The sequence below is a fragment of the Symphalangus syndactylus genome, chromosome 9 (assembly GCF_028878055.3).
Source record: "Symphalangus syndactylus isolate Jambi chromosome 9, NHGRI_mSymSyn1-v2.1_pri, whole genome shotgun sequence".
Lineage (NCBI taxonomy): Eukaryota > Metazoa > Chordata > Mammalia > Primates > Hylobatidae > Symphalangus > Symphalangus syndactylus.
Genome location: NC_072431.2, coordinates 63,707,167 through 63,732,075, shown reverse-complemented (window position 1 = coordinate 63,732,075; position 24,909 = coordinate 63,707,167). Strand labels below are relative to the sequence as shown.

Here is a 24,909-nt window from a genome sequence, read left to right as displayed (position 1 = left end):
ATGTTGACCAGGCTTGTCTCAAACTCCTTGCCTCAAGCAATCCACCCATCTCAGCCTCCCAAGTAGCTGCAACTACAGGCGCATGCCACCACGCCTAGCTAATGTGTGTGTGTGTGTGTGTGTGTGTGTGTGTAGAAACAGGGTCTTACTATGTTGCTTAAGCTGCTCTCAACCTCCTGGGCAACAGGAGATCGAGACCACGGTGAAACCCTGTCTCTACTAAAAATACAAAAAAAATTAGCCGGGCGTGGTGGCGGGCGCCTGTAGTCCCAGCTACTCGGAGAGGCTGAGGCAGGAGAATGGCGTGAACCCGGGAGGCGGAGCTTGCAGTGAGCCGAGATTGCGCCACTGCACTCCAGCCTGGGTGACAGAGCAAGAATCCGTCTCAAAAAAAAAAAAAAAAAAAAAAAAAGCTGCTCTCAACCTCCTGGGCAACAGTGATCCTCCCACCTTGGCCTCCGAAAGCATTGGAATTACTGTTGTGAGCCACCTCACTGAGCTCTCCACCTTTCAGCTGAACCCAGAAAAGTACAATCTTTTAACCCAAAGCATTCCTCACAGTTAAAGTCAGGAAGAGCCCTTCATGCTCTGGAGGCAGCTACTAACCCTCTGCTAAACACTGACTCTGGGTATGAGAAACACACCTACTGTGTCCCAGATATTTTTCCAAATGCAACTTAATTTAGCCTTCACGACAATGCTGGAGTGAACGATCATTAACTGTATTTCATAGATGTGGAAACTGAGACTCAGAGGCAGGAAATGACCTCCTTCTGGAGGCTGCAAATTCTTTGATGCTCCTTTGATCAACAGGTGGGAGCTGGCCAGAGGTGGTGGCTCATGCCTGTAATCCCAGCACTTTGGGAGGCCAAGGTAGGAGGATTGACTGAGGCCAGGAGTTTGAAACTAGTCTAGGCAACATAGCAAGACCTCATCTCTACAAAAAATACAAAAACTAGCAGGGTGTGGTGGTGCACACCTGTAGTCTCAGCCACTCGGGAGGCTGAAGTGGCAGCATTGCTTGAGCGCAGGAAGTTGAGCAGATGGCCGCCTTCTTGCTGGGTTTTCACATGGTCTTTCCCCTGTGCACACACACCCCTGGTGTCTCTATCTGAATGTCTTAATCTCCGCCCCCCGCCTTTTTTTTTTTTTTTTTTTTGAGATGGAGTCTCACTCTGCCACCCTGGCTGGAGTGCAGAGTGCAATGGCACAATCTCGGCTCACTGTAAACTCCGCCTCCCAGGTTCAAGCGATTCTCCTGCCTCAGCCTCCCGAGTACCTGGGATTACAGACTTGTGCCACCACCCCCCTCTAATTTTTATATTTTAAGTAGAGATGACGTTTCACCATGTTGGCCAGGCTGGTCTCAAACTCCTGAGCTCAAGTGATCCACCCACCTCGACCTCCCAAACTGCTGGGATTACAGGCATGAGCACTGTGCCCACCCATGCCTCCTCGGTGAATACCACCTGCTAATTTTTGTATTTTTAATAGAGACGGGGTTTCACCATGTTGGCCAGGCTGTTCTCGAACTCCTGACCTCATGTGATCTGCCCCTGCTCAGCCTCCCAAAGTACTGGGATTACACGCATGAGCCACCATGCCTGGCCAGATCTTATTTGGAAATGGTATTCTGCATTGTAATTTTTGTTCTGTTTTATTTTTACATATAAAACAGAACAAGAGGATGAGAGAGGTGGGGATGTGCTACTCACTTTTAAACAAGCAGAGCTCATGATAACCCTCTACCATGAAAACACACGGAAGGGATGGTCCCAACCCATTCATGAGAAATCCGTCCTATGATTTGATCACCTCCCACCAGGCCTTTTTTTTTTTGAGACAGTTTCACTCTGTCACCCAGGCTGCAGTGCAGTGGCACCATCTGGGCTCACTGCAACTTCTGCCTCCCAGGTTCAAGCCATTCTCCTGCCTCAGCCTCCCAAGTAGCTGGGATTACAGGTGCCCACCACCACACCCGGCTAATTTTGTATTTTAAGTGGAGACAGGGTTTCACCATGTGGTCCAGGCTAATCTCGAACTCCTGGCCTCACGTGATCCGCTCACCTCGGCCTCCGAAAGTACTGGGATTGCAGGTGTGAGCCACTGCACCCGGTCTCGACATGAGATTTAAGCAGGGCACTCAAAGCCAAACTGCATCACTCCCCATCATGTGAGGATACAGGGAGAAGACAGCCATCCACAAATCAGGAAGTGGGCCCTCACCAGACACCAATCTGCTGGTTCCTCAATCTTGGAATTGTGAGAGAGAAATGTGTGTTGTTTAAGCCACCAGCCTATGGTTTTCTGTAATAGAAGCCCAAATGGACTAAGATACTCAGTCACGCTGCTCACAATTCCAGTGCCCAAGAGGGCCAGGACGACATGTGTTCAAGCGGCCGGCATATTGAATGGCACATTCGTAGAACATTTCCATCACCACAGATGGTCCTTCTGGGCAGCTCTACTCTTGGGAGGAGTTCACATGTAGAGATCATGGCAGCAAAAATCTCTCTGAGTCAGGTGAGAGGCAGAGAGATGAAGAAGTCTGTTATTAACATTAGGAATGATCATTGTCACTTTTTTTTTTTTTTTTTGAGACAGAGTTTCACTCTTGTTGCCCAGGCTGGAGTGCAATGACTCACTGCAACCTCCACCTCCTGGGTTCAAGTTGTTCTCCTGCCTCAGCTTCCTGAGTACTTACAGGTGCCCACAACCATACCCAGCTGATTTTTGTATTTTTAGTAGAGATGGGGTTTCACCACGTTGGCCAGGCTGGTCTCAAACTCTTGACCTCAGGTGATCCGCCCGCCTCAGCCTCCCAAAGTGCTGGGATTACAGGCATGACCCACCATGCCCAGCCGATTCTCACTTTTAACTGAGCACCTGCTATCTACCGGGGAGTGTCAAATGTGTTAAAAATCCTATAACTATGCCTTCCAACAACTCTATAGGGTGGGCATTATCACCCATATAACAGAGAAGGAAAATGAGGGTTTTTCCTTTTTTGTTTGGTTGGTTGGTTTTGGTTTTTGTTACTGAGACAGGGTCATACTCTGTCTCCCAAGCTGGAGTGCAGTGGCACCCCTCATAGCTCACTGCAGCCTCAACCTCCCAGGCTCGAGTAATCCCCCAAGTAGCTGGGACTACAGATGTGCACCACCATGCCTGGCTTTTTTTTTTTTTTTTTTGAGACGGAGTCTCGCTCTGTCGCCCAGGCTGGAGTGCAGTGGCGCAATCTCGGCCCACTGCAAGCTCCGCCTCCCAGGTTCATGCCATTCTCCTGCCTCAGCCTCCCAAGTAGCTGGGACTACAGGCACCCGCCACTACGCCCGGCTAATTTTTCTGTATTTTTAGTAGAGACGGGGTTTCACCTGTTAGCCAGGATGGTCTCGATCTCCTGACCTTGTGATTCGCCCGCCTCGGCCTCCCAAAGTGTTGGGATTACAGGCGTGAGCCATCGCGCCCGGCCCGCCTGGCTTTTTTTTTGAGGTGGGGTCTCACTATGTTGCCCAGGCTGGTCACAAACTCCTGTTCTCAAGCGATCCTCCTGCCTCAGCCTCCCAAAGTGCTGAGGTTACAGGCATGAGCCACTGCACCTGGCTAGGAAACTGAGTTTTTTCAGTGGTAGAGGCTCTTAGCCAGTGGCCAAGGGAAAGAGAGAGTTCTGGGTTCAGGGGCTGGCAGGAAGTTAGCAAGACACCAGGGACTCAGCTACACTGGCTGGATCTCAGGGAAGAGCAACCGCCACAGTGGGGACCTGGAGCATGAGGGGAAACTGAGGCAGCAGCTGCACCACAGGGTTGGCAGTACCTGGTAAGAGAAGAGGATGCCTTCCATAAGTAGGCCCACAGGTGCCCAGGGCTCCCCATACCCACGGGGTACCAGGTCTAAAACCATGAGACCAGTACCAGCACCAACCACTCAAGGAGCTGAGACAGCTGACCCACTCTCTGCCCTGGCTAGGACTGGCCCCAGCACCCCCAGTGGGGAGGACTCAATGGTCCCAGCTGCCAAGGGCCCAGGAACACTAGCAACAGAATGGCCAAAGTGACAGGGAACCCTTGAGACCCTAGAGTGGCAATGCCTGGGCTGGGCCTGATCCTTCCCACCAGCCCCCAGCCATTCCTGGCCTTCTGCCATGGTTCCTGGTTGGTCTGCAAAGTGCCTGGGGCAAATACCTTCTGGGAGAAGAGTAGAGAGGATACCCAGGCTCCATGGGCCTCAGGATTCCTGAAGTAGGAGGCTCCTCTCTGATGATGGGGCCACCCTGCTCTGGACAGGAAGCCCCTAGCCTCAGGGACACGTTGAATCTTGTCACCCAGAGGAACCAAGTGGCTGGGTGGTGGCCTGGTGCAATGGCTCACGCCTGTAATCCCAGCACTTTGGGAAGCCAAGGCAGGTGGATCACCTGAGGTAAGGAGTAGAAGACCAGCCTGGCCAACATGGCGAAACCCCATCTCTACCAAAAATACAAAAAATAGCTAGGTGTGGTGGTGGGCACCTGTAATCCCAGCTACTCGGGAGGCTGAGGCAGGAGAATCGCTTGTACCTGGGAGGCAGAAGTTGCAGTGAGCTGAGATGGCGCCACTGCACTCCAGCCCGGGTGACAGAGTGAGACTCCATCTCAAATTAAAAAAAGAGGCTGGGCAGCAAAGAATAAAATGGTTCCCCAGTTCAGCCTTCGGAGGTACCAACCATCTGTTAGCAGAGCTCTAAGACCAACTGGGCCCCCACTCCAGGAACATCCCCCTTCCCACAGGGGCTGGGGAGATGGGGTCCCGGGCTGTGCTGCCCTCTGGAGCAGCCCCCTTCGACTGGCCCTCACTGTTCTCCAGGGCCCTGGGAAGCCATGCAGAGAGGCAGAGGTCCTTTATGTGCCAGACAAGGCTGCTGTCAAGGGACTGCAGATCTGCTTGAGGTGTGACATATCTGTTTTTAGAACAAGAACATCACATCAGCAGGAGCCAGTGGCCAGAGCTAGGGGGAAGGGAGGATCCAGGTCCAATTCCCATGTACCTAGGGCACATGTGCACAGCACCGAGGGCCACTCCAGCCCCTCCTCAGCTCTCAGAGGACCCTGCTCCCACCTGCCTTTTGCTCTGCTATCGGGCAGATGGCATTGTCTCTGCTTTGCAACTGATGAAACAGGAACTCTGACTTCTGAGCTAGGCTAAGAGGGTGCTTGATGCTGCCATTCCGGGCCCAGGTGGGACATTCAGCCATCAGCATCTGTAGCTCTTACCTGAGTCTGCCAGAGCAGAGCAGAAGCAAATGCATGAAGGTCCCTCCCCCAGGGCTGCTCTTAGCCAATGACTGATGACAATGGGTGTATAAAGAGCTTAGCCACATGACCCCACACAGGTGGGACAACCATGAGTTTCCACATTCTGTACTGCCTCCCAGAGGTCCTCAACAGGTTTAAGCTCAATTGCCCACACTGGTAACTGGTGACTTCCTTGATAACACCCATTTCTTTTTTCATTCTTTTGGTTTTTTCTTTTGATGGCATTTTGCTCTTGTCGCCCAGGCTGGAGTGCAGTGGTGTGATCTCAGCTCACTGCAACCTCTGCCTCCCAGGTTCAAGTGATTCTCTTGCCTCAGCTCCTAAGTAGCTGGGATTACTGGCATGTGCCACCACAGCCAGTTAATTTTATATTTTTAGTAGAGAGGGAATTTCCCCATGTTGGCCAGGCTGGTCTTAAACTCCTGACCTCAAGAGATCCACCCACCTCAGCTTCCCAAAGTGCTGGGATTACAGGCGTGAGCCACCGCTCCTGGCAGTTTCCCTCCTTCCTCCCTCCCTCCCTCTCCTTCCCTCCCTTCCTCCCTTCCTTCTTTCCTCCCTCCCTCTCTTTCTCCTTTCCTTCCTTTCTCCCTCCCTCCCTCTCTCCTCTTTCATCTTGCTCTGTCACCCAGGCTGGAGTGCAATGCTGTGATCTGGGCTCACTGCAACCTCTGCCTCAAGTAGCTGGGACTACAGGTTCACACCACCACATCCAGCTAATTTTTGTGTGGGTTTTTTTGTAGATAGGGTTTCGCCACGTTGCCCAGGCTGGTCTCAAGCAATTCTCCTAGGCTCAAGCAATCTTCTGGCCTCAGCCTCCCAAAGTTCTGGGCTTACAGACCTGAGCCATTGTGCCCGGCTAACACCCCTTTCTTGGCAGCCTTCCTGGCCGTATCTGGCCTCTCTACTCCCCTACCTGGGTTTCTGGGATGACTTGCACTTAAATCCTTGGAGGGAACTTTAAGCAGAAGGAAAGAGGAGAAAACTCAGAAATGGTGTGGGACCAGCAGCTTCCCCATTGTCTGGTCTGGAGTGGAGGTGGTCCAGGGATCCAGGGAGCCTGGCTCAAGCAGGATAGAGGTGACATCCAGGCTGGCCATCAGGGGGTGCAGTTCAGCAGCAGAGTCTCCAGGCCTGCTCACACTTGGGCTGGTGAAGGATTCTCTTCTGGATAGCCTGTTTAGATTACAGTAGGACCTGAAGACATGAAATTAGTTTCCAGCCCTGGGACAGGGGTCGGGCCAGGCTCACACAGCTGGGCCCAGGCTCAGGACTGAGGTAGAACCATAGTGTTCATCACAGCTGGAGCAAAAGCCCAGAATAACGGACTTAACACTCCCAGTGGGTCAGAGGAGAGGCTAGCACAGGGTAGACACAAGATTCTGCAGACAGAGGCCAGAAGATTTTTGTAGGCTACAAGATTCTGTAGACAGAGGCTCGCGCCTATAATCCCAGCACTTTGGGAGGCCGAGGCAGGTGGATCACTTGAGGCCAGGAGTTCAAGACCAGCCTGGCCAACATGGTGAAACTCTGTCTCTACTAAAGATACAAAAATTAACCAGATGTGGTGGCACGTGCCTGTAGTCCCAGCTACTCGGGAGGCTGAATCAGGAGGATCGCTTGAACCCAGGAGGCGGAGGTTGCAGTGAGCCGAGATCGCACCACTGCACTCCAGCCTGGGTAACAGAGCAAGACTGTCTAAATAAATAAATAAATAAATAAATAAATAAATAAATAAATAAAATTATACAGACCTCATTCCCAGGAGGCAGTCTGAAATGGCTCAGGAAAAAAAAAAAAAAAAGCAAGTGAAATTTGTGCAGGGGGATCTCACCTGAACAAGGATCAGAAAGACAAGGGGTTGTGCCCAAACCTCCCTACCCTCCTAGTGGCAGCTGGACCCTGGACCCCTTCACCACCACCAGCCTGCCCCATGCTATCCATCACCAGCCAGCTCACGACCTAAACATCTCTGCATCCCTCCTCTCTCTCTCCATCCCCACTGCTACCTCACTGGTTCTGGCCACCACGGCTCTCTCAGCTAGGCTGCAATCACTTCCAGGCTGGACTCCCCACCCCTGCCCTTGACCTTCTCCTGTCCTCTACTCCACAAGGCAGCCAGAAGAATCTGCCAATGTATCAAGTCTTCTCTTGGGCTAGAGCCTTCTGGTGGCTTCCAATCTGCACCCTCCCAGCCCTTTATGTGAGGCACCATCTCATCTTCATAAATCCTGTTTCTATTGCCTGGAGGACTCCCCCAGCCCTACCTTCCCCTGTTCCTAAATGACATTTTGCCACCCTTCAGATCTCAATGTCACTTTTGAGAGAAACCTTAGTCAGGCATGGTAGCACGCACCTGTGGTCCCAGCTACTCTGAAGACTGAGGAGGAATGATCTCTTGAAGTCAGGAGTTGGGGGTTGCAGTGAGCTAGGATTGCACCACTGCACTCCAGCCTGGACAACAGAGCAAGACCCTGTCTCTAGGCCAGGTACAGTGGCTCACACCTGTAATCCCAGCACTTTGGGAGGCTAAGGCAGGCAGACTACCTGAGGTCAGAAGTTCGAGACCAGCCTGGCCAACATTGTGAAACCCCATCTCTACTAAAAATACAAAAGTTAGCCGGGTGTGGTGGCTTGCACCTGTAATCCCAGCTACTTGGGAGGCTGAGGCAGGAGAATTGCTTGAACCTGGGAGGCAGAGATTGCAGTGAGCCGAGATCGCACCACTGCACTCCAGCATACACAATGAAGCAAGAAAAAAAAGAAAAGTCCTTGTCTCTAAAAAGAGAGAGAGAGAGAAACCCTGCATGGACCTCCATTCAGATGGCCGTTCTGTTACTAGAAGGGTCCAGACCAACACAAGAGCACTAGGAGCCAAAGACGAAATTCACAAAAGAGCAATTATGAGAAATGGGAGAAAGATGGAGGGATTGCAACACAGGGCTACTGGAAGTTTTAGAAAAACAGCAGAAAATCACAGAGAAGCAATATATGATGGACAATCAATGAGAATTTTCAAAAACTAGGCTGGGCGTGTTGGCTCATGCCTATAAACCCAGCACTTTGGGAGGCTGAAGCAAGTGGATCAACTGAGGTCAGGAGTTTCAGACCAGCCTGGCCAATATGGTGAAACCTCGTCTCTACTAAAAATACAAAAATTAGCCTGGCGTGGTGGCGTGCACCTGTAGTCCCACCTACTCAGGAGGCTAAGGCAAGAGAATCCCCTGAACCCGGGAGGGAGAGGTTGCAGTGAGCCAATATCGTGCTACTGCACGCCAGCCTGGGTGACAGAGCAAGACTCCATCTCAAAAAAAAAAAAAAAAACAGAAAAGAAAGAAAAAAAGAACTAAAGAGACATACAAGTCCTCAAATCAAAAACATACTCCAAGAACAAACAGCATAAATTAATGTGTCTATATAGGGTTCTATCATTATTAAACCACTTAAAGTCAAGGATAAAGAGGAATTTTTTTTTTTTTTTTTTTGAGATAGGGTCTCACTGTGTCACCCAGGCTGGAGTGCAGTGGTGCAATCATAGCTCACTGTAGCCTCAGACTCCTGGGCTCAAGCAATTCTCCCACCTCAGACTCCCAAGTAACTGGGACTACAAGCCTGCAAGCAGGCACCACCATGCCTAGCTAATATTTGTATTTTTTTAGAGATGGGATCTTGCTATGTTGCCCAGGATGGAAATCTTTTTTGTTGTTGTTGGTTATCTTTTTTTTTTTTTTTTTTGAGACAGAGTCTCGCTCTGTCACCCAGGCTGGAGTGCAGTGGCGCGATCTCGGCTCACTGCAAGCTCTGCCTCCCAGGTTCACGCCATTCTCCTGCCTCAGCCTCCCGAGTAGCTGGGACTACAGGCGCCCGCCACCGCGCCCGGCTGATTTTTTGTATTTTTAGTAGAGACGGGGTTTCACCGTGTTAGCCAGGATGGTCTCGATCTCCTGACCTCGTGATCCGCCCGCCTCGGCCTCCCAAAGTGCTGGGATTACAGGCTTGAGCCACCGCGCCCGGCCGGTTATCTTTTTTTTTTTTTGGAGATGGAGTTTCACTCTTGTCGCCCAGTCTGGAGTGCAGTGGCGTGATCAAGGCTCACTGCAACTTCAATCTCCCAGGCCCAAGGGATCGCCCCACCTCAGCCTTGTGAGTAGCTGGGACTAACCACACTTGGTTATATTTCTTTCTTTCCTTTTTTTTTTTTTTTTCTGTAGAGATGAGGTCTTGCTATGTTGCCCAGGCTGGTCTCAAACTTCTGGCCTCAAGTGATCCTCCAGTCTTGGCCTCCCAAAGTGCTGGAATTACAGGCATGAGCCTGTGCTCCTGCTCCTCCTCCAAGGTTTCTAAGCGAGGAAAGGAAGACTTTCACATTTCCTCAAGTGGGTTCTAGCAGCCTTGAGATGCATCAATTACACACATCGCCCCAGAATGCCCAGAAGTCATTGCCCTCAAATCACACACACAAAGCAACATTCTGGCCTGTAATCCCAGCACGTTGGGAGGCCAAGGTGGGAGGATCATTTGAGCCCAGGAGTTTGAGACCAGCCTGGGCAAACATGGCGAGACCCTGTCTCTACAAAAAATTTAAAAATTGAAGAAGAAGAAAAAAGGAATATTCTGGTCTTCCTGCCCCAGGTGTGCCCTACAGTCTGGCTCCCTAGCTCACGTTCCTATGAAAAGCTGGAGGGGTGGCCGGGCACAGTGGCTCATGCCTGTAATCCTAGCACTTTGGGAGGCTGTGTGGGGCGCATCACTTGAGGTCAGGAGTTCAAGGCCAGCCTGGCCAACATGGTGAAACTCCATCTCTACCTAAAATACACAAATTAGCTGGGGGTGGGGCGTGGTGGCGTGCACCTGTAATCCCAGCTACTCGGGAGGTGGAGGCACAAGAATTGCTCAAACCCCGGAAGCAGAGGTTGCAGTGAGCCAAGATTGCGCCACTGCACTCCAGCCTGGGTGACAGAGCAAAACGCCACCTCAAAAAGAAAAAGAAGGCCGGGCGCGGTGGCTCACGCTTGTAATCCCAGCACTTTGGGAGGCCGAGGCGGGCGGATCACGAGGTCAGGAGATCGAGACCACGGTGAAACCCCATCTCTACTAAAAAATACAAAAAATTAGCCGGGCGTGGTGGCAGGCGCCTGTAGTCCCAGCTACTCGGAGAGGCTGAGGCAGGAGAATGGCGTGAACCCGGGAGGCGGAGCTTGCAGTGAGCCGAGATCGCGCCACTGCACTCCAGCCTGGGCGGCAGAGCGAGACTCCGCCTCAAAAAAAAAAAAAAAAAAAAAAAAGAAAAAGAAAAAAAGGAAAGCTAGAGGGGCCAGGCGCAGTGGCTCATGATTACCCAGCACTTCAGGAGGCCAAGGTGGCCACATCGCCTGAGGTCAGGAGCTCAAGACCAGCCTGGCCAATATGGTGAAACCCCGTCTCTACTAAAAACTACAAAAAGTAGCCAGACATGGTGGTGGGTGCCTGTAATCCCACCTACTTGGGAGGCTGACGGAGGAGTATCACTTGAGCCCGGGAGGTGGAGGTTGCAGTGAGCTGAGATCACACCACTGCACTCCAGCCTGGGCGACAGAGCAAGATTCTGTCTCAGAAAAAAAAAAAGAAAGAAAGGAGAGAAAGAAAAGAAAAGAAAAAGAGAGAGGAAGGAAGGAAGGAAGGAAGGAAAAGAAAGCAAAGGAAAGAAAGAAAAGAAAGAAAGAGAAAGAAAGAGAAAGAAAAGCTAGAGGGTCTTCAGCCATCCCATTACTGGGTATATACCCAAAGGACTATAAATCATGCTGCTATAAGGACACATGCACACGTATGTTTATTGCGGCACTATTCACAATAGCAAAGAGTTGGAACCAACCCAAATGTCCAACAACGATAGACTGGATTAAGAAAATGTGGCACATATACACCATGGAATACTATGCAGCCATAAAAAATGATGAGGTCGTGTCCTTTGTAGGGACATGGATGAAACTGGAAAACATCATTTTCAGTAAACTATCGCAAGGACAAAAAACCAAACACCGCATGTTCTCACTCATAGGTGGGAATTGAACAATGAGAACTCATGGACACAGGAAGGGGAACATCACGCTCCGGGGACTGTTGTGGGGTGGGGGGAGGGGGGAGGGACAGCATTAGGAGATACACCTAATGCTAAATGACGAGTTAATGGGTGCAGGAAATCAACATGGCACATGGATACATATGTAACAAACCTGCACATTGTGCACATGTACCCTAAAACCCTAAAGTATAATAAAAAAAAAAAAAAAAAAAAAAAGAAAAGCTAGAGGGTCTTAAGGGACCACTACCTTGGGTCAATGCTCTTATCTTTCCAACTGTTCACAAATTCACTGTCACTATGTGCTAGTTTGTCGCTGGGCATCATTAGTTCATCCTCTTCCTCATCATTGAAGTTCCCACACATGCCGCAGACCTGGCAGGGGAGAGTGGTTTTTCGGTGCTGGGGAAGCACCAGAGCAGTTTTTCTCCCTCCCTCCCTTCCTTCCTTCATGAGAGCGGTTTCCCTCCCTCCCTCCCTCCCATCCTTCCTTCCTTTCTTTTTTTTTTTTTTTTTTTTTTTTTTTTGAGACGGAGTCTTGCTCTGTCTCCCAGGCGGGAGTGCAATGGCGCGATCTCGGCTCACTGCAAGCTCCGCCTCCCGGGTTCATGCCATTCTCCTGCCTCAGCCTCCCGAGTAGCTGGGACTACAGGCGCCCGCCAACACGTCCGGCTAATTTTTTGTATTTTTAGTAGAGATGGGGTTTCACTGTGTTAGCCAGGATGGTCTCGATCTCCTGACCTCGTGATCCGCCTGCCTCGGCCTCCCAAAGTGCTGGGATTACAGGCTTGAGCCACTGCGCCCGGCCCCTTCCTTCCTTCCTTTCTTCCCTTCCTTCCTCCCTCCCTCCCTCCCTTCCTTCCTTCTTTTGAGTTTCACTCGTCACCCAGCCTGGAGTGCAGTGGCATGATCTCAGCTCACTTCACTATCCGCCTCCCGGGTTCAAGTGACTCTCCTGCCTCAGCTTCCCAAGCAGCTGGGATTACAGGTGTGCACCACTACCCCCAGCTAATTTTTTTTTTTTTTTTTTTTAATAGAGACGGGGTTTCACCGTGTTGGCCAGGCTGGTCTCGACCTCCTGACCTCAGTGACCCACCTGCCTCGGCCTCCCAGATTGCTGAGATTAGAGGCGTGAGCCACCACGCCCGGGCAGAATGGTTTTTCCTGGAAACACTCTTGTCCATCCTACACCGAAAGGCGCACTCCTCCACTGCCCTGCTCCATCCTGAGGAGTGGCCTCTTTGGGCAGGCACGATGTGAACACTGCCCCCCATCCCTGCCAGCCACCAATCTCCTGGGGCTGCCTCCCCAGTGAGGAGAGCCAGATGTTTTCCTCACCTTTCCATAGTAGGTTGTGGGGATTTCAATCTCTAAGAGACGATTCCCGTCAAACTTGACTTGCACCCCGATCTTGATGTTAACAATAGTGTAGATGCTGCTGGATTTGACACTGACCCCAGGGATCTGGGAGATCGCGGGGAGGATGACCTGTTTGCTGTTGATCTAAACAGGAGGACAGTGACGGTGAGTAGGAGCAGGGACCAGAGTCCCCTCCCCAGCGCTCCCTCCCAGCCCCGGTCACCACACCCAGCTCACCAGCACACGGTGGCCCTTCTGCAGGGTGACCTGGGCATCGCAGATGTCAATGTAGACCTCGTGAAGGCGGAAAGCCTCAGTTCCACCTTCCTCCTTCTCATGCTTGGCACTGATCTTGAAGAAGGGCAAGGCCATGGCGGGGTGGCACACTTTCACCAGGACATGAGTGCAGGCGTCTGGGGTAGAATGGTTACTACCATCAAAGCTCACGTAGTGGGACTCCCCTGAGAGCTGACACACTCCCATACCTAGGAGGACAGAAAGAACAGCTGGGCTATGACACTCCTCTGGCAGGTACAGGGTCCCTGGGAAACTAGTCCTGGGTTCTCCCTGCCTTCCAGAAAAGAGTCAAGAACCCAGGTCCGGCTGTGCGCAGGGGCTCATGCCTGTAATCCCAGCACTTTGGGAGGCCAAGGTGGGCTGGTTTGATACCAGCCTGCCTGACATGGTAAAACCCCGTCTCTACTAAAAAAAATACAAAAAAATTAGGGTGTGGTGACATGTGCCTGTAATCTCAGCTACTTGGAAGGCTGAGGCAGGAGAATCGCTTGAACCAGGGAGACGGAGGTTGCAGTGAGCCGAGATTGCGCCACTGCACTCCAGCCTGGGCAACAGAGACACTGCATCAAAAAAAACAAAAAAAAAACAAAACAAAAAACAAAACAAAACCCCGAAGCCAGGGCTAGGAGGCATGAGGTTTATGGGTGGAGGGGGACATGATTCTTTGGAGGAAGTATTTTTTTTTTCTTGTTTGAGACATGGTCTCTCTTTGTCACCCAGGCTGGAATGCAGTGGCATGGTCATAGCTCACTGCAGCCTCAAACTCCTGGGCTCAAGCCATCCTCCTACCTCTGGAGGCATGAAGTACCCTATTCAACTAATTAAAAAAAATTTTTTTTCAGAGACAGGGTCTTGTTCTGTTACCCAGGCTGGCGGGCAGTGGCACGATTTTGAGGCTGGCGGGGTTCCGGATCATCTTGTCCAGGGCGCTGACCACCTGGGGGAAGCGGGGCCAGGCATTCCGGTCTTTCTGCCAACAGACCAGCATGAGCTGGTGGAGGGAGGTGGGACAGTCTGGGGGCGGGGGCAGCCGGTAGTCCTGTTCAATGGCATTGATCACCTGGAAAGAGGGGAAGAAGCTCTGGGTGAGGCTGTCTAGGAAAAGCAAAGATGCTAACAGGCCCAGGAAATGGTGACTTGGAAGATGGTAGGATAGGAGGCACAGCCCCCCAAAAACTAACAGATCCAGGAATCCTCCTAGCCGGAGTTGAAGCTCTCTGTGGCTGGAGGCCCCAGCAGCTCTTGGCTATGATACAGACATGTTACCTCCCAACCCTGCCCTCCATCTCTGTATCCTTCTGCGACCCAAATATGCTGTATCCAACTCTTTTATGTATGTATGTATGTATGTATGTATGTATTTATTTATTTATTTATTTATTAAGATAGTCTCGCTCAGTTGCCTAGGCTGGAATGCAATGGCGTGATCTCAGCTCACTGCAACCTCTGTTCCTGGGTTCAAGCGATTATCCTGTCTCAGCCTCCCGAGTAGCTGGGATTACAGGCACCCGCCATCACGCTCGGCTAAGTTTTTGTATTTTTTTAGGGATGGGGTTTCACCATGTTGGCCAGGCTGGTCTTAACTCCTGACCTCAGGTGATCTGCCCACCTCGGCCTCCCAAAGTGCTAGGATTACAGGCATGAGACATAGCGCCCGGTCCCCAACTCTTTTTAAAAATTTTTTGTAGAGGTAGGATCCGGCTATGTTGCCCAGGCTGGTCTTGAGATCCTGAGTTCAAGTGATCCTCCCTCCTCAACCTCCCACAGTGCTGGGATTACAGGCGTGAGCCACCAGGCCTGGCCCTGTATCTCAACTCTTTGATATAAAGATCAATTCTCCTTTTTGTCATCTCCATGGTCTCAAGAACCCTGTCCCCGTCCGGGAAGAAGTGAGGAGCGCCTCTGCCCGGCCGCCCCGTCCGGGAAGAAGTGAGGAGCGCCTCTGCCCGGCTGCCCCGTCTGGGAAGTGAGGAGCGCCTCTGCCCGGCCGCCCCGTCCGGGAAGAAATGAGGAGCGCCTCTGCCCGGGCGCCCCGTCCGGGAAGAAGTGAGGAGCGCCTCTGCCCGGCCGCCCCATCCGGGAAGAAGCGAGGAGCGCCTCTGCCCGGCCGCCCCATCTGGGAGGTGAGGAGCGCCTCTGCCCGGCCACCCATCGTCTGGGAAGTGAGGAGCGCCTCTGCCCGGCCACCCACCGTCTGGGAAGTGAGGAGCACCTCTGCCCAGCCGCCCCGTCTGGGAAGTGAGGAGCGCCTCTGCCCGGCCGCCCCGTCTGGGAAGTGAGGAGTGCCTCTGCCCGGCCACCCATCGTCTGGGAAGTGAGCAGCGCCTCTGCCCGGCCACCCATCGTCTGGGAGGTGAGGAGCGCCTCTGCCCGGCCGCCTGTCTGGGAAGAAGTGAGGAGCGCCTCTGCCCGGGCGCCCCGTCCGGGAAGAAGTGAGGAGCGCCTCTGCCCGGCCGCCCCGTCCGGGAAGAAGTGAGGAGCGCCTCTGCCCGGCCGCCCCGTCCGGGAAGAAGTGAGGAGCGCCTCTGCCCGGCCGCCCCGTCCGGGAAGAAGTGAGGAGCGCCTCTGCCCGGCCGCCCCGTCCGGGAAGAAGTGAGGAGCGCCTCTGCCCGGCCGCCCCGTCCGGGAAGAAGTGAGGAGCGCCAGGCCGGGCGCGGTGGCTCAAGCCTGTAATCCCAGCACTTTGGGAGGCCGAGGCGGGTGGATCACGAGGTCAGGAGATCGAGACCATCCTGGCTAACACGGTGAAACCCCGTCTCTACTAAAAAATACAAAAAAATTAGCCGGGCGTGCTGGCGGGCGCCTGTGGTCCCAGGTACTCGGGAGGCTGAGGCAGGAGAATGGCGTGAACCCAGGAGGTGGAGGTTGCGGTGAGCCGAGATCGCGCCACCGCACTCCAGCCTGGGGGACAGAGAAAGACTCCGTCTCAAAAAAAAAAAAAAAAAAAAAAAAAAAAAAAAAAAAGAAGTGAGGAGCGCCTCTGCCCGGCGCCCTGTCCGGAAAGAAGTCAGGAGCTCCTCTGCCCGGGCGCCCCGTCCGGGAAGAAGTGAGGAGCGCCTCTGCCCGGCCGCCCCGTCCGGGAAGAAGTGAGGAGCGCCTCTGCCTGGCCGCCCCGTCCGGGAAGAAGTGAGGAGCGCCTCTGCCCGGCCACCCATCGTCTGGGAGGTGAGGAGCGCCTCTGCCCGGCCACCCATCGTCTGGGAGGTGAGGAGCACCTCTGCCCCGCCACCCATCGTCTGGGAAGTGAGGAGTGCCTCTGCCCGGCTGCCCCATCTGGGAAGTGAGGAGTGCCTCTGCCCGGCCACCCATCGTCTGGGAAGTGAGGAGCGCCTCTGCCCGGCCACCTATCGTCTGGGAAGAAGTGAGGAGTGTCTCTGCCTGGCCGCCCCGTCTGGGAAGTGAGGAGCTCCTCTGCCCGGCCGCCCCGTGTCTGGGTAGAAGTGAGGAGCTCCTCTGCCTGGCCGCTCCGTCTGGGAGGTCTACCACGGAGGCCAGAAGCAATGTGGGGGCTGGACGTGGTGGCTCACGCCTGTGGTCCCGGCACTCTGGGGGGCGAGGCGGGTTGATCACTTCGGGCTAGGAGTTCAAGACCAGTCTGGCCAACTTGGCGAAACATGAAGAATACAACAGACAAACCAACCAACCAACTCAGTGACAACAAAACAGGTCTACCCTGGAGTCATACTCTAATTTTTCCTATTTTCCTCCCTTTCTGATCCTTTATCCCACTTTCTTTTTCTTCGTCTTCCTTCTCCCTCTTCTTTGTCAAATAGAGGATTGAGTTATTATCACTGATCCATATAAAGTCCCTCTCTCATTTATTTTAACTCCCACCCCCCATTTCTATTCCCCGACTTCCCATGTGCAACCTTCCTAATATGTTTGATACGCATCTTTTTTGTTTGTATGTATTTTTAGAAAATGTTTATTGTTTTTGTATGCAAAAAATAAAAACAAACAAACAAACAACAACAACAAAAAAAATTTTTTTGTAGAGGTAGGATCCGGCTATGTTGCCCAGGCTGGTCTTGAGATCCTGAGTTCAAGTGATCCTCCCTCCTCAACCTCCCACAGTGCTGGGATTACAGGCGTGAGCCACCAGGCCTGGCCCTGTATCTCAACTCTTTGATATAAAGATCAATTCTCCTTTTTGTCATCTCCATGGTCTCAAGAACCCAGCAGTGATGACTCTCTGGGAGCCCACCCTTCACCCCAAATCCCAGGTGAGAGAACACCCGAGGAAAGCCTGGTATGACCACGGGACACTTACGTCCTGATTGCTCATGTCCCAGTATGGCCTCTCCCCAAATGACATCACCTCCCACATTACAATCCCATAACTCCAGGCATCACTGGCGGAAGTGAACTTCCGGAAGGCAATGGCCTCCGGGGCGGTCCATCGGATGGGAATCTTTCCTCCCTGCAGGAGGAGGAGAAAAGGTGAGCTGGGGGACTCACTGAAGGACTCACCAGATCCAGCACACTGCCCCCCAGTCCCCCACCTGCCTCTGCTTTTTTCCCCTAGCTCAGGCCCCAAGCATCCTACTCGCCAACTCTGTTTGCCCAGGTTGGAGTGCAGTGGCGTGATCTTGGCTCACTGAAACTCCGCCTCCCAGGTTCAACTGGTTCTCCCACCTCAGCCTCCCGAGTAGCTCGGATTACAGGCGTGTACCACCACCCTCAGCTGATTTTGTATTTTTAGTAGCGACAGGGTTTCCCATGTTGGCCAGGCTGGTCTTGAACTCCTGACCTCAGACGATCCTCCTGCCTCAGCCTCCCAAAGTGCTGGATTTACAGGCGTGAGCCACCACACCTGGCCACTGTTCTTTCTTTTGAGACAGGGTCTTGCTCTGTCGCCCAGGCCGCAGTACAGTGGCATATTCATAGCTCACTGCAGCCTCCAACTCCTGGGCTTAAGCAATCCTCCTGCCTCAACCTCCCAAGTAGCTGGGACTACATGCATGCCACTGTGCCTGGCTAATTTTTTAATTTTTTTGTAGAGATGGGGTCTTGCTATGTTGCCCAGGTTATCCAACTGTTACTTTCCTAGACATCTGGAAGTCAGCTTCCTGGAGCTGACTGTCCCCCCACCCACAGCCTGCTCCTGTATCCTCTCCCTGGAGCAGGGCTGCCAAACCCTCAGCCTCCCGCCTTTCCAACCTGCCCTCCCGACCCAGCCCTAAGAAGCTCACACCCCTGGTCCCCAGCATTACCAGGGAGCTCGTGTAGGTGGGATCGGAAGAGTTCTCCTCCAGGAAACGGGAAAGGCCAAAGTCAGACACTTTGCAGACGAGGTTGCTGTTGACTAGGATGTTGCGAGCAGCCAGGTCTCGGTGGACGTAGTTCATCTCGGCAAGGTACTGCATGCCCGAGGCGATGCCCCCCAGCATGCCCACGAGCTGGATGACCCTGAACTGTCCGTCATTTAGCTGGAGAGCAGATGGGGTGGGGGCTTGGTGAGGACAGCCCACCCACCATTCCCCCTCCCATCCACATCTTTTTTTTTAGAGACAGGGTCTTGTTCTGTCGCCCAGGCTGTAGTGTAGTGGTGCCATCATAGCTCACTGCAGCCTCAACCTCCAGGGCTCAGGCGAGCCTCCCGAGTAGCTGGAACAATAGGCATGTGCCACTATGCCTGGATAATTTTTTAATTTTTAGTAGAGATAGGTTCCCATTATGTTGCCCACTCCTGGCCTGAAGCGATCCTTCTGCCTGGGTCTCCCAAAGCACTGGGATTACAGGTGTTGAGTCACTGCACCCAGCCTCCCGTCCACTTCCTAAACTGTATCTGTCGCTTCCAGACCCACCTCGCAACTCACCTGTAGGGCAAGCCCCCCAACTCCCTCAGGTGAGCCTTCCTCCTTTCTCTTTTCCCAAGTTTTCTCAGCTCTTGCTACAGTATCACAACACATTGCTTACAATGGTTCCTGTTTCAATGGTAAGCATTTGGTCTCTCCCAATCAGATTATAATTTGAAAAATTATTTCAACTTTCCCTTCCATTTAACCTGGTACACTGCTTTATACCCAGGAAATACTCAACAAATGCTTTTCTGTTTTTAGTTTTTTAGAGACAAGGTCTCTTTCTTTCCCCCAGGTTGGAGTGCAGTGGCACGATCATGGTTCACCGCAGCCTTAAACTCCTAGGCTCAAACGATCCTTCTGCCTCAGCCTCCTTAGTAGCTGGGACTACAGGTGCACACCACTGCACCTGGCTAATTAAAACAAAGGGGTTTTTTGGTAGAGATGGGGTCTGTGTTTCCCAGGCTTGTCTCCAACTCCTGGCCTCAAGCGATCTTCCCACCTTGGCCTCCCAAGGTGCTGGGATTACAGGCATGAGTCACCTGAGCGACCTGTCTACAGGTGGAGATACACTGGTGCTGATCCAACCACAAAACTGCTCAGCCCTCTTGGACTACCTGTGTGTGGATTTGCAAGAGAACAGTGAAGAACTGCAGTATGACCAACGATCAGTGCAAAAACCAAGGTCTGAAGCCCAACCTTGACCTTTGAAGAGTTCGCTCTCACCAGGGAAACCAACAAGTCACAGACAGTAAACAAATCCTATCTTCTGAGTTCAGCTAAGATTTGGGAGACCATCTGCAGCCCTACAGAACCAGGGACATAGAGTCCAAAAACTGAATTTTGAATCCATCCTCCAGATCTGCACCTGCCCTACTCCCCGCTCAGTTCGTGGCAACACTACCACTTGCCAGATGGTCAGGGAATAGACCTCAGAGTTTCCTGTGACCCCCTTTTCTCCCTCATCAGCCACTTCCAATCCATCAGCAAGTTCTGGTGGTGATGCTTCCAAGACATGTCCCAAATCCAAACCCTTCCCTTCACCCCACGGCCTGGATGCTGGCAACAGGCTTCTGCTGCAGGCCTCTCCCAGCTCCTGCTCTTGCTCCCCAGCACCCAGCAAAGAGGTCTTTTTATTTATTTATTTATTTTGAGATGGAGTCTCGCTCTACTGCCCAGGCTGGAGTAAAGTGGTGTTATCTGGGCTCACTGCAACCTCCGCCTCCTGAGTTGAAGGAATTCTCCTGTCTTAGTCTCCTGAGTAGCTGGGATTACAGGGGTGCACCACCATGCCTGGCTAATTTTTGTATTTTTAGTAGAGACAGGGTTTCACCATGTTGGCCAGGCTGGTCTTGAACTCCTGACCTCAAGTGATCCACCTGCCTCAGCCTCCCAAAGTGCTGGGATTACAGGTGTGAGCCACCGTGCCCAGCCGGGATCCTCTTAAACTACTCTCCTGCCAAAGCCCTCCAGCGGGTTCCCGTCACACTGCCCAATGCAGAGTCTACCATCTCTCCTCTGTTCACCAGGTTCACCTGTGCTGGCCTTCCCATCTCTCTCTCTTTTTAAGAGATGGGATCGCCCAGGCTGGAATGCAGTAGTGCAATGACGACTCACTACAGCCTCGATCTCCCAGGCTCGAGTGATCCTCCCGCCTCAGCCTCCCAAGTAGCTGGGACTACAGATACGCGCCATCAGGCTCTGCACATTTTTGTATTTTTTTGTAGAGACGGGGTTTCACCATGTTGCCCAGGGTGATCTCTAATTCCTGGCCTCGAGTGATCCACCAGCCTCGGCTTCCCCAAGTGCTGGGATTACAGGTGTGTGCCACTGCGCCTTTAAGACCCTTTCTGTCTCTTCGACCAGGCACGGTGGTTCACACGTTTAATCCCAGCACTTTGGGAGGCCAAGGAGGGTGAATGGCTTGAGGTCAGGGGTTTCAGATCAGCCTGGCCAACATGGCGAAGCCCTGTCTCTACTAAAAATACAAAAATTAGCCAGGCATGGTGGCTCATGCCTGTAATCCCAGCACTTTGGGAGGCCGAGGTGGTCGGCAGATCACGAGGTCAGAAGTTCAAGACCATCCTGGCCAATATGGTGAAACCCTGTCTCTACTAAAAATACAAAAAATTAGCTGGGCATGGTGGCACTCGCCTGTAGTCCCAGCTAGTCAGGAGGCTGAGGCAGAAGAATCTCTAGAACCCAGGAGGCGGAGGTTGCAGTGAGCCGAGATCATGCCATTGCACTCCAGCATGGGCGACAGCAGGACTCCATCTCAAAAAACAAACAAACAAAACCAAAAAAACCCCACATCAGATAAGAGCTTCTCTTACAGGAAATACAGAGAGACAAGCTAAATGATCCCACAAGAAGAATTTCATAAATCTAGAAAACAAGACATTCGGTGGACAAGGGACCCAACCCTTCAGTGTGTCAGTGTCATCATAAGGAACTGCTCAAGACTTAGAAAGGCTCGAAAATATAATAATCAGCAGGCGTGGTGGCTCATGCCTGTAATCGCAGCACTTTGGGAGGTTAAGGAGGGAGGATCGCTTGAGTCCAGGAGCTTGAGACCAGCCTGGGCAACATGGCGAGACCCCATCTCCACAAAAAATTTAAAAATTAGCCATGCACCTGTAGTTCCAGCTACCCAGGAGGCTGAGGCAGGAGGATCACCTGAGCTAAGGAGTTTGGACGCTGCAGTGAGCTGTGATTGCATCACTGCACTCTAAACTGGGCGACAGGGCGAGACTTTGTTTCTAAAATAAATAAACAAATAAAAAATATATAATAACCAGGCACAAAGCCCGGTCCTGAACTGGATCCTGGTTGGAATAAAGCAGCAGTGAAGGACATTTTTGGAACAACTAGAGAAATGTGAAAATCAACTGGGTATTCAATGACGCTAGGGAATCGCTATAATTCTGTTCAATGCAATGTTATTTTGCTACATAGGAAAATGTTTTGATTTTTTTAAAAAGATGCCTAGGCCAGGCATGGTGGCTCATGTCTGTAATCCCAGCACTTTGAGGGGCCGAGATAGGTGGATCACTTGAGCCCAGGAGTTCAAGACCACCCTGGGCAACATGATGAAACCCCATCTCTACTAAAAATACGAACATCAACCGGGTATGGTGGTGCATGCCTGTAATTCCAAGCTACTTGGGAGGCTGAGGCAGGAGAATCACTTGAACCCAGGAGGTGGATGTTGCGGTGAGCCAAGAACGCACCATTGCACTCCAGTCTGGGTGACAGACGGAGACTCCGTCTCAAGAAAAAAAAAAAAAAAAGCCTAATAAAGTTAAAAAAAAAAAAAAGTCAGTAAAATCTGGTAAAGTGACCAAATCAAGTAAGCAGTTCCCTTTCCTCTCTAGCCAGTTGCATGAAGGACCCCGTTTGCTTTTTTTCACATTTGAAATGATTTGTGTACTTTTTAAAAAAGCCCATCTATTTACTTGCTAATTTTCAGTCCCCCTGCCCCATTAGACCGTCTGCTCCCCAGGAGCAGAAATCCAGTTTGCCGTGTGCGTAGCTTTATTCCCGGGAACTGGGAGGATGACCGGTGCATAGAAAGCACTCAGTAAATATTTGTCAAAAGAAGGAATGACAAGCCAGGCACAGTGGCTCATGCCTGTAATCCCAGTGCTGTGGGAGGCTGAGGGGGGAGGCTCGCTTGAGGCCAGGAGTTTCAGACCAGCCTGGGCAACCTATCGAGATCCTGTCTCTACAAAAAAATTTTAAAGTTTGCTGAGCATGGTGGTACATGAGTGTAGTTCTAGCTACTCAGGAGACTGAGGCGGGAGGACCACTTGAGTCCAGGAGGTCAACGCTGCAGTGAGCTATGAATGCACCACTGCACTCCAGCCTGGACGACAGAGTGAGACCCTGTCTTAAAAAAAAAAAAAAAAAAAAATTGGCCGGGCGTGGTGGCTCACGCCTGTAATCCCAGCACTTTGGGAGGCCGAGGCGGGTGGATCATCCGAGGTCGGGAGTTCGAGACCAGCCTGACAAACATAGAAAAACCCCGTCTCTACTAAAAATACAAAATTAGCCAGGTGTGGTGGCACATGCCTATAATCCCAGCTACTGGGGAGGCTGAGGCAGGAGAATCACTTGAACCTGGGAGGCGGAGGTTGCAGTGAGCCGAGATCGTGCCATTGCACTCCAGCCTGGGCAACAAGAGTGAAACCCCATCTCGAAAAAAAAAAAAAATTAAATTAAATTAAAATTAAAAAAAAGAAGGAATGACAACCTTCAGCTGTATGGGGCAGTGGGAAAAGAAGGTCCCAGGAGCCCAGCCTTTCCCAGAGGGAAAATTAAAGGCAGAGGGCTGGCCGGGCGTGGTGCCCCACACCTGTAATACTAGCACTATGGGAGGCTGAGATCACTTGAGGTCAGGAGTTTGATACCAGCCTGGCCTACATGGTGAAATCCTGTGTCTACTATAAATACAAAAATTAGTCGGCATGGTGGTGCACGCCTATAGTACCAGTTACTTGGGAGACTGAGGCAGGAGAATCGCTTGGACCCTGGAGGTGGAGACGGCAATGAGCCAAGATCGCGCCACCGCACTCCAGCCTGGGCGACAGAACGAGGCTCTGTCTTAAAAAAAAAAAAAAAAGGCAGAGGACCAGGGCTTAGCCCAAGAGGAAAAGGCTGGAGGAGGTGACCTGGGACCCACTGTCTGTCCTGGCTTCTTAACCCAAGTGGCCTCTGGGTGTAAGTGGGAACTCCGGGTGGCCGCAGAAGCCAGGGAGGGTGCTCACCCGCAGGAAGGAGTCCAGGGCGCCGTTCTCCATGAACTCTGTGAGAATCATGACGGGCATGCTGTTGGTGACCACGCCCTCCAGGCAGATGATATTGGGGTGTTCGAACTGGCCCACGATGGAGGCCTCGCTCAGGAACTCGCGCCGCTACGGCTCCATGTAGCCACCCTTCAGGGTCTTGATTGCCACACAGCTCTCCTTCTTCCCCGAGGCCTTGAGCCGCCCCCGGCACACCTCGCCAAACTCACCTTCAAATAAGGATGCGGAGGTCATCAGCTCTCCCACCCCGGTGTGGCCCTGCCCACCCCCGCTTTGTTCCCAGGTGCCTGGGAAGCCTTCCGCTCTCACCTGCACCAATCTCCCCTTCAGTCTTGACGAGGAGACATTGATCTCTTTTGCAAATTCTCTCACAGCCTCATTAGGGTCTTCATAAGTGAAGGGGTCGATGTAGACCTTAGTATCTGAAAAATCAGGCAGGGTCCTGTCAGCCAGGAATTAACTCCCACTGGACTCGGAGGCTCGGCTCATAGCTCTTGGCCCCAAGCCCCTATCTCCGTGGTTTTTGTTTTTTTTTTTTTTCCTGAGATGGAGTCTCGCTCTGTCACCCAGGTCTGGAGTGCAGTAATGCGATCTTGGCTCACTGAAATCTCCGCCTCCCGGGTTAAAGTGATTCTCCTGCCTCAGCCGCCTGAGTAGCTGGGATTACAGGTGTCCACCACCATGCCTGGCTAACTGTTGTATTTTTTATAGAGATGGAGTTTCAACACGTTGGCCAGGCTGGTCTCAAACTCCTGACCTCAAGTGATCTGCCCACCTCTGCCTCCCAAAGTGCTGGGATTATAGATAGGAGCCACCGCACCCGGCCCCAAGCCCCTATTTCCATCAAATTAGGGCAACCCACCGTGCCCGATGAGATACTGTCCATGTTTGTCTGAATATTCTGTTTCTCTCCCGTTGCTCTGCTTCCTGTAGCCAATGGGAAAGGAGCAAAAGGTAAACTGAGTCACACATCTTTATGAAGCACACAGCAAAAGGAGGAGCAGGGATTGGAGGAAATTTCAAGTAAAAAGAGGCTGGGGGCACCCAGAAAGGCTTGCCCTGTAGCACCCAGGCAGTTGGCCATCAACTCAGGGCTTCCAGGGGCCTCCGGGTGTCAGAGCCCTTACCTGAGGCAGAGAACGGCGACCACAATGACCACCAGGACCAGGACCGCACCCACGACTGCCGTGCCCGCAATCAGGGCCAGCTGCTCCCACCAGCCTTCGCTCTCTGCGGAGGAAAAGGCTGCTGATCAGGAGAAAATGATGGACCTGCAGGAGGCCCCAGCCCCGGCTTTGAGCA

At 52.3% G+C, this 24,909-nt stretch overlaps 1 protein-coding gene across 1 annotated transcript in view; it reads right to left on the bottom strand.

Moving 5' to 3' along the window:
* Nucleotides 1-6,273: 6,273 nt before the first annotated feature.
* Nucleotides 6,274-24,909, bottom strand: part of LOC129490681 (ephrin type-B receptor 4-like) — a 79,647-nt gene continuing 61,011 nt past the window's right edge. Inside the window, 12 exon segments of the mRNA XM_063646335.1 lie at nucleotides 6,274-6,463; nucleotides 11,596-11,720; nucleotides 12,684-12,848; nucleotides 12,942-13,189; nucleotides 13,866-14,061; nucleotides 17,272-17,421; nucleotides 18,215-18,430; nucleotides 23,569-23,816; nucleotides 23,917-23,946; nucleotides 23,949-24,029; nucleotides 24,470-24,534; nucleotides 24,735-24,837. Coding sequence (XP_063502405.1) covers nucleotides 6,274-6,463; nucleotides 11,596-11,720; nucleotides 12,684-12,848; nucleotides 12,942-13,189; nucleotides 13,866-14,061; nucleotides 17,272-17,421; nucleotides 18,215-18,430; nucleotides 23,569-23,816; nucleotides 23,917-23,946; nucleotides 23,949-24,029; nucleotides 24,470-24,534; nucleotides 24,735-24,837 — 1,817 coding nt within the window.